We start from the raw sequence: 9,348 nt of genomic DNA, 5'->3' as shown, positions 1-9,348 counted from the left end.
AGCGCATATTGCATAGCGCATATCGCTTATCGCTTATCGAAAACTCCAAAGTCGTAATTCAAAAATCGCATATCGCGTTATGCTAATAGCGCATAGCGCATAGTGCATAGCGCATAGCGCATAACGCATATCGCTTATCGAAAACTCGAAAGTCGAAAATCGCATATCGCGTTATGCAAATAGCGCATAGCGCATAGCGCATAGTGCATAGCGCAAAGCGCATAGCGAATAACGCACGATACAACTAATCAATGTATCGCAAAAATCTTCGGGTTAACAGAAGATAACGTACTCGTGATACAAATAAACCACTTCGAGTTGCTACTTTCGTTGTTGTATTGCAGATATATAGTGATCTTTACAGAATTAGGCACATTTTCAAAAAATAAATCTATCGAGAAAAGTTTGTACAATCGTGATACTGTCCGACGAACCTTTAGTTAAAGGACTGAAGTTACACATACAAAAATATCACAAATCAAATCTTTGTAGAAATCCTCTTCTATGCCTCCAAAGATGCCCAATTTGCCGTAACCGCCCCTTAATAATCCCACCATAGCCACATTATTTACTCTTATATAGCACACTTCTACTAACCATATACTTATTATTATTGCTGTTATAATTATTATTTTTTCTTTAGACTATTAGGCTTAGACTTAGACTGAATAAAAATTGAGTATATTAAATATTAAAAGAAAATGGGACACATTTTCAAGCACTACCTTGGTCAAGCAATAAGTAATAAATATCATACTGGCCGCCAAGAAAGCCATAGAAAATGTTTTTGTAATTAAGGAACGTAATTGGAATGTAGTGAAAAATGTGACGTGAGCGATGTAACAACATTTTATTTGTATTAAATGCCTTTTTATCAATTTATGTGAATACTTTGTGTGTTTTATCATTAAATAAAGAAGAATTTATCAATGGTACTAGTTTACATTTAATCAACCTTTCGGATAAAAAAGTGACATATAGACGACTTGAGTACCTCCATCTATTGGTAGGTCAGTCAAAAACAAAAATTTAAACTCTTTGGTACCTGAGTACAGACAAGGAGGTTTGTTAGACATTACGGTTTTAAGGTATATACGGAATATAAATAATTCTTTCATAGATGATGCGGGACCGATCAGTTCTCATGAGTTATGCAAGACAGCACAGGACGGCCGTCGGTGGGCGGTCCCACAATACTCCAACCGGTAATTAGGATATCATGCAAGTGAGTCGTCTCATTACTAATGCAAGAACTTTAATTACACCTTATTAATTAATAAATTCTATTAACAAGTTACTTAGCTTACAGTTACACAAGTCAAATTCTGGGACAATCAGTAGTTTGTACTTTGGTCTATTTGTGAGCTATCATTTCAATGACTGCACTATCTAGTAAATAATTGTTAACTGACTGTATCGTAAAAAAAAAGAAAACTAATAATCTATACATCACCGAAAGAACTCGTTCGGCCAGAGCGATTGGTGGCGGGTGCCGAAGGCAGGAGCAGTGCAATGAACTCGGGCGTGGCGGGCCTGAGCGCGGTAAGCGGGCACGCGGCCGTGCTGCGCCGCGCGGGCTACTGGCGGCTGAGCACCGGCTCCACGCGCGCCCTCCGCTCACACGCACTTTACCGCGTTTTAGTATTAGCGACTACATGCTTCTATCTTTTGCAGGAATGTATCTATGCGTACCAGGTATGAATAACATCATCCCACAACATTTTATTTCATAGAGCATATACATTATACATTTACCTCCGAACTTATGACTTGCTGAAATACTAGCTTTTTCCCGCTTTTGGCCTATGTGGTGGTAGAGCTTCCAGACTATTCTCTGCATATACTTCACATTTCATCTAGATTCGTTTCTCAGATTAAGCTACAAGCTCAAATATTTATCCTTGTAAGATTAGTAAGTATAATGATTTACTAGGAAAAAAGCGACATGGTGAAGATGTCCCGCGTCATGTTCCTGCTTCTGTGCCACGTGACGTCGCTGGCAAAGCAGTTCGTGTTCCTCACGGACGCCGACCGCATCGAGAGCATGGTCGCTGGTTTGGACGGTACCACTCCTTTGCCGAACACCAATTTTAATGCAATGGCAGTCGTTGCAGTCAGCGAACTCCCACAATTGTATTCAATAGTAATTGAGAACTGCAAGGTTTTAAAAATAAGGATATTCACTATTGGTCTGTCTAATATCGTAAAAATGTATGCAGGATTGCTGAAGTTTTGATTCATTTTATCATGACCTTGTGATTCATCAATGTTAGGTTAAACTAAATTTCAAAGAGAAAAAGTCAAGCTACGTATTTCCGAAATTTATTACAAGAATTCATCGAACCAAAAACAGTAACGAATGCTTAAACGTATGCGACCATTAATAAATTAAATGGTTACGAAGTATACATTTAAAAAAATGTGTGAATGTAGATTGTGATGGTATTGTGAAGTACTATCGAGCTGTGTGAAGCACTATCCGAGCACGGAGGAGCAATGAGCGTGCGCGTGTCGTTGTCTTTGGGCAGAGGCGACGCAACGTGCGCTACAGGTGCACACAGGCGCGGCGCGGGGGCTGCTGGCCCGCGCGGCGGCGCATGCGGCGAGGCTGCGACGCGGGTATGCGGGCTGCGCGGCGTTCACGTGCCTGCTGTGGGCTGTGTTCGCTGCGCAGGCGCACGCGCGGCGACAGCCCTTCGATTTCCCGCTTTGGATTGGAGTCGATACAACAGACACTACCGGGTGCGGCCTACTAAAACTTCTTCATCAGTATGTCTTATAAGAAAGAGACTAAGCAAACGTGAATGAGAGAGGCTCAAGTATACTGGCTTTATTTTAGATTCGTCATAGTTCTGCTGTATACATACTACGTCACGACATTAGTTGGCGTCGCCAACACTACGATGGACGCTTTTATAGCAACGGTACTGTATCAATGCAAAACACATCTCAGCATCCTCAGGTGATTCTTTAATTCCTACTTTTTACTATTCGTGAAAACTTGCTTTTCTTTCATTGGACATTCTTGCAATATCATGCTATATTTACTTGTTCATTAACTTTATGGACATTAAAAAGTAAACTCACATAAAATTACGTTAACACTCATAAACAAACAAATTTTTGTTTTAGTGATTTAGATGTAACAATGAAGCACGTCTTTTTTTAGAATGAATTTTGAGATGTTGCCGGAGAGCGCGAGCGCGCTGAGCAAGGCTAGCGGCCGGCGACGCGACGACGCGTTTGCGGCGCTCTTCGTGGATTGCTGGCAACAGTACAAAAGAATTTGCGAGTGAGTTGTCAATCTATCGGAACTTCTAGCATGCCTGGCTTCATCCTCAGAGCCTGACTAGTGCCTTTGCAGATACAAGCTAGAGTAACACTTTCGTTTGGCTTACTGTAACGAGGGTATACCTTAAGTTGTTAATGAGTATGTATGTATGTACGATTACGTATGTTGTGTACTCATGTATACATATATTTAACAGTGGGAGAGCCCGCTGTAACATCTTCGCACGAATGTGCCGTCTCGCCCGGTGTAATACCACAACAACACAGAAAACAGCCGTGAAGTGGAAGCAATTCCGCGCGTCTGATGAGTGTGGTGCTGAAGGCCTAATTTTTGTCCCATTCCTTTTCCACCCTTTTCTTAAGAGGAAAGCATGGGAAGAAAAAGTGGATTTGACGGTGGAGGAGACGCATAGGAAGGGGAAATATCCTCTTTTTTGTGCGTCTCCTCCTCCGTCAATGAAGGGTAGGCAACGCATCTGCAATTGCGGATGTTTAGGGGCAGCGGTCGCTTTCCATTTCGGTGGATTCAGGTGGTCGCTTGCTCGTTTGCCACCAAATATTATAAAAAATGATTAACGACAATATAGTAATGTATGAATTATATGTATTGTGTCCGATATGCATTACATATCGGACCCGTCGGGACTATATCATCGCGATCGCGTCGCGACTCGCACTGACAACTAGTTGATGCCGTTTCCAGAAGTATGATGGATTAACAACATAAGTTGATCCGTCTTTATTTCGTTAAAGAAGTCTATGTTTATGCTTTATTATATTAGTATAAATAAATACAACCATCGACAGAACGGCACTTTAACCGTCATTGACACATTTGTTTTAAATAAATACAGTAGCTGCTAAAACGTTCATACTTTACTGGAATATTCGTCAACGCATATCCGTGTAATTCTAGAAGCAGCTCAAAAATAAATGGTACGTACGATACAAGTCTGCTTTTAGATAAGTCAAAATGTTACAGCAATTGCCTTCACATAACTGTATTTCTTTAAACAATAAGTAGGCATCTGCAATTTTCTCTTGTTAATACGATTGCATTTCATGTCATATTCACGTATAAACATTTATTTATTTAATGAAATTATTGCTTTGGTACTTACAACTTTGGTGTAATACTTTAGAACGGCTGGGCTGGTGCAGGACATTTTCGGCGGCGCCATTCTGGTGCAGTTTGGCATCGGCGGCTGGATCCTGTGCATGGCCGCTTACAAGATTATCAGCGTGAGTGTTGCCTGCTCTCGTTGCCCCGCTATCCTGTTCCCACTAACGTTGTAGCGTGTATGGCCATCCTGCTCGCGCGAACCCGCGCCTCACGCCTTAGCCTAAACGAGCGTTTTGTAACGTTTCAGTTGGATTTCGTCAGTATCGAGTTTGCGTCGATGATCCTTTTCATCCTGTGCATCCTGACTGAATTATTCCTCTACTGTTACTACGGCACTGAGCTTACCGAGGAGGTAAATATACTCTAGAGAAGGTTCATGTTTATATCCGTTACATCTATGTCAATTCATTAAAATACCAAACACTACTTTTGTAATAGTAACAATAAGAATCCTTTTTAAAAGTGAGTATTGATAGATATGTGGAGGAGTAATTGAAACAGCGCTTGCTCAGTGCAGACTCGTTCATTAACGTCACGTAGACGCAGTCGTCGGGTACAGCCAACCGTTTATTTTTAAGCAAAATACATAAATAATGAAGTAAAATTAATTTGAATATAAATAATTTGGAACGCGGGTTACTAAAGAGAACATAAGAAAAGAAGTACATTGGTGATGCAAGTGTTTGATTACGTAGAGCTATATAATGTCGGTCATCGTCAGAGCGCGCTGGTGGTGGATGCGGCGTATGGCATGCGGTGGGCGGGCGAGGGGCGCGCGGCGCGCCGCCTGCTGCTGCTGCTGCTGGTGCGGGCGCGCCGGCCGCTGCGCCTCGCCGCCGGCCGCGTCGTGCCGCTCTCGCTTGACACATTTGCCAAGGTCAATGCAACTGTCTTTTGCTCGGAGTTACTCGCTATTAATCCATTTAACGATACGATTGTCGGAAAAATCTGTATCATACGCCACATGGGGGGGGGGGACCACGTCAGCAGTCTAAATGTTTTACCAGTTTTTCATTTTCAACTTTAATGCGATGTCACTATCCCGATGACATTATAACATTTATTGCAATAAAATCTGTTATCGTTTCAGATTCTAAAGTCGTCGTACACTTTTTACGCTGTTTTACGACAAACGAAATAGTCTCGGTCGCTGTAAACATGTTTCATAAAGAAACTCTAAAACATGTATCGTCTGTGTAAATTATTATTTATTATTACAATTAAAAAAAACATCAATGTTTGTTACGATGTTTTCCAAACCAAAGATCACTCGAAACAGTTTTATGAAATTTTAGTAGCACTTTCTGGGGGCGACAAAGAAAGTTTGTGCTCTTTTTAAAAAATGAACTGTTACGCGGCAGTACAACAGCAGTGTGAGTTGTGGGAATTGAGTCGTATCCTGGGTGCCGCCATTGCGCGACCGGCGACATAGGACACCATGGAGCACACGCTCGCTGTGTGCACGGGCTGGGACGCCCAACGCGCCATGTTCACTGGCGCAATAGGGCGGGATCGATTATCTATTGTAACCACAAACAATGTTCTATACCATCTATGTATTTATATTGTTGGATTGAAATAAATTATCTTTCATTTTACATTTTTTTTCATTTCATCTGTCGCTACCGGCCGTCATATGGTCGATGGTCGGTATCGAGCCCCTACCTAGGGGCTCCCCCTAGCCGGGTCGTGGATAAACTAACGTAGATGCCACAGCTCGCTTGGGCGAAGGAGAACACCGCGGGCTTTAGTGGGTAGTCCGGTCGAAATATAAGACCGGCAGTCCCATACGAAACGGACGGTGCAATGCGTAAATGCATTCCCCGCGACAATAAAAAAAATCAAATATACATACGTAATTCTCGAGAGCTATGCTTAGGTTTATATAAAAATGGGATAAATAGCATGTGGTATTCTTTCGAAATGATGACACCGTGTAATTGCTAAGGCTTCAGAATAGACACTAACTAAAATGACTGGGTTTTACGTGACATCTAACACATTTTTGTGGGAGCGAGACTCGGCATTTTTTATATTTTATAATTTTATTTTTCTTGATATTAGAAAAACAATGTCATTTTAAGTCAATTATTTATTACAAAAGAGTACTTAATTAAACCGTAATGGAACAACTCGGTGGTGCCTGCACGGATAATACACAGTGGCTGTAGAGCGGCGCATGAGGGGCGGGCGAGGCGCTCAGGGCGCGGCGGCGAGCGAGCGCGCGCGCGGCGTGCCCGGGCAGAGCCTGCACACAACACGCCGACGCTGTCACTCGCGCCCGAGCAGCGCTCATACGGGCGAGGGCTACTCTATGATTAGTCTAGAGGCATACATGCGCAAAGAATTGTATACATTGATGTATGTATGCGCTTTTCTAAATCGGGTTTAGTAAAAAATGGAGACACTATTCGACTACCGCTATTCTGCGAACGTTACATCATGCATGACTCTGGTCGTTGCTGCACTTCCCGTGGGTGCGAACTCATTTCGTTAGGAAGCCATGCCAGGTGGGGGAGGGGGGGGGGTAGGTTCAGCGAAGGAGTAGTGCGTGCTGGGATACGGGGAGCTGTAAGATATAACCCCATCTAATAAATTTTACTACCGTCTATCTCCTTAGAAACGGTGGCTTGGTTGAAAAAAAATGAAATTTGTATATTTTTAATTTTAAACATATTTATGTAATGATTTTTTAGCAAACATAAAACATCCTTCTTATAAAGAAAGTTTAGGAAACATGAACTCACATTTATAATTAAGTATATCATATATTGAAAAAAAAAAATAACAGACACGAAAGAACATCTAGTTAGACCTTCTCGCTTAGGATGTCGCTCACCTGGCCGTGGCGGTGGGGCCAGGCTCGCGGCCCCGCATTCTTCGCCGCGTGCCCCGCCGCGTGCCCAGCCGCTCCACCGAGCCCCACTCGGCAGCCGGCAACGTGTCTGCAAACCGTAGTTATAATTCTACAGTATTAGTACATTCCTCGTGTAGATGCCCATTACACAAGGGGCGCCCCTGCGTACCGGCAAGACGCGCGGCGGGCAAGCGGTACAGCTCGGCGGCGCACGAGGCGCACGGCGACCCACTGGATTCCGACCCGCTGCAGTAATCTGCGCAACACGTTGATATCATGAAGCATATACATGTGCGACGGGAAAAAATATTAGTATGTGATATTTAATGCAAAGTGTTGTGAGGCGACCTGGTGCGTGCGCGGCGTGCGGGCGGTGCGGGCGCGGCGGCGCGGCGAGCGGCTCGGCGAGCGCGGGCGCGTGCAGGCGCAGCTCGCAGCCGCGCGCGCCGCTAGTGGCCGACGATGTCATGCTGAACGTCGCGTATGGACTGATCTGTTGCAGCTCATCTGCAACCAACGCTATCTTTTTTTCTCACTAACTCAGCGAAAAATTCTATTGTGAGATTTTAAATCTTTACATCTTGTCAAATTTGTTTAAAAGATATTCGGCTTTTGATCCGCCAATTTTTTCAAATAAGTTTCTTAAGTGACGGATCAAAAGTTTCGTATCAGTTTTGTAACAAGATGTCGATATGTGTCGTTTATGTTTCGCGTTTCAGTAATTCTAAAGTTTCGTGTTTTTTTCATTATCTAAAATAAGTTTCTCATTCATGTACTACCTATTATTTTAATACAATTTGTATTATGAAAAGGAAAAGTTAGTCTGTGCATACGCATCTATCGGAGCGTAAATATGTTATAGTTAGGATGTTTCTAAATCTAGGCATTACCGTCAGGAATCGGCAATTTCTTGATGTCGGGATGTGCGGTAGTCGCGGGGCGCCGGCGGCGGCGCGCGGCGGCCAGCGCGGCCCCGGCCAGTAGCGCCAGCGCAGCGCCGCACAGCGCCGCGGCTGCCGCCCCGCGCCCGGCACCGCGCCACCCCGCGCCGCCCGCACTGCTCACCCGCACAGACACCTCACTCGGAGATCCGATCCGTTCTAGTTTTATTTAATTTTTTTAAAGACATTTAAATTTTTTTTTAAAGATCTTTACAATTTGCGTAGGCAATATAAAACAGGCTGCATTCATGATCGGTCGGTACGAGTACAGTACGTGTTATAGCCTGAACAGTTTCAGTAACTGTTTGTCTTCTACGTAACTTTGTCCAAAAATTATTACGACCTGACCAAAGCAACAAACGATTCCTACAAAGCAATGACTGCGCCATCTGTTACGGTACGGCAGAAACAGCGCAAACATTTCCGCCCACCAAGAACTTTGTTCTTTACAGCCTACCATGGTGTGATAGTACATGGTTTTGCACCATTCTTTCTGTGTTGTTTCGACCTCCCGCAGTTGTGTGTAATACTAATTACATATACTCGTATGGAAATTCACAATTGCCAAATATGGAGTTTACTGTGCCTAATATATATGATCCCAATTTTGCTTTCTAAGCAGTCCGTGTAAAATTAAAAAATAATAAAAAGATTAGCCTATGTTACTCACTGATAGCGAAGCTTTTTAATGATGAAAGATATTTTGAAATCGGCCCAGTAGTTTTTGAGTTATATATACAAATATACAAATCTTCCTTTTTATAATATTAATATAAGTACAGATATAAAAGTTTAGAATTACCTCCATTTAGTGTAAGAGTCGCCGCTCTGTAGAAAGCGGTCGTTTCCCCGGCCGGCGAAAACGCGCTAACCCGAATTTCATACCAAGTTCCCGGCTCTAAGTTAGTCGCCTGTAGATATAGGAATGTACTGCTTTTATAGATAAAATACATAAAAGGAGGTTTGACTACTGGAATGTAGGTAACTGAACCATTCTATTTGGAACACCAAACTAGTTCCTTCTTCATCCACCCATTTACGCATAAATGGTCTTCGGTTACGTTATGCTATGAAAAAGGCAAAATGAGACATGGGACGCGGTAGCGGCTGGCAACTGGCGGCCGGTGGCGAGAGGC

At 43.1% G+C, this 9,348-nt stretch overlaps 1 protein-coding gene across 4 annotated transcripts; it reads left to right on the top strand.

The window, feature by feature from the left end:
* Nucleotides 1-872: 872 nt before the first annotated feature.
* On the top strand, nt 873-6,012 carry LOC106111985 (odorant receptor Or2-like). Of its 4 annotated transcripts, none has more exons than XM_013294213.1 (11): nt 874-1,010; nt 1,121-1,225; nt 1,475-1,695; nt 1,934-2,063; nt 2,529-2,742; nt 2,840-2,962; nt 3,170-3,292; nt 4,434-4,533; nt 4,662-4,766; nt 5,136-5,291; nt 5,505-6,012. In XM_013294213.1, exons 3-11 carry the CDS (start codon nt 1,513-1,515, stop codon nt 5,553-5,555), a joined length of 1,185 nt encoding a protein of 394 aa, XP_013149667.1. In that variant the 5' UTR covers nt 874-1,010; nt 1,121-1,225; nt 1,475-1,512; the 3' UTR covers nt 5,556-6,012. The 4 variants fall into 4 exon arrangements, with proteins under 4 accessions (XP_013149669.1, XP_013149667.1, XP_013149668.1 ...); XM_013294214.1 differs by having other exon boundaries at nt 1,460-1,695; XM_013294215.1 differs by having other exon boundaries at nt 873-932; nt 1,121-1,695.
* The last annotated feature ends 3,336 nt before the right edge of the window (nt 6,013-9,348 follow it).

Source organism: Papilio polytes, unplaced genomic scaffold (genome assembly GCF_000836215.1).
Source record: "Papilio polytes unplaced genomic scaffold, Ppol_1.0 DF824144.1, whole genome shotgun sequence".
NCBI classification, from domain to species: Eukaryota; Metazoa; Arthropoda; class Insecta; order Lepidoptera; family Papilionidae; genus Papilio; species Papilio polytes.
The sequence above is the reverse complement of the archived record's forward strand: the minus strand, read 5'-3'. Positions and strand labels throughout refer to the sequence as shown.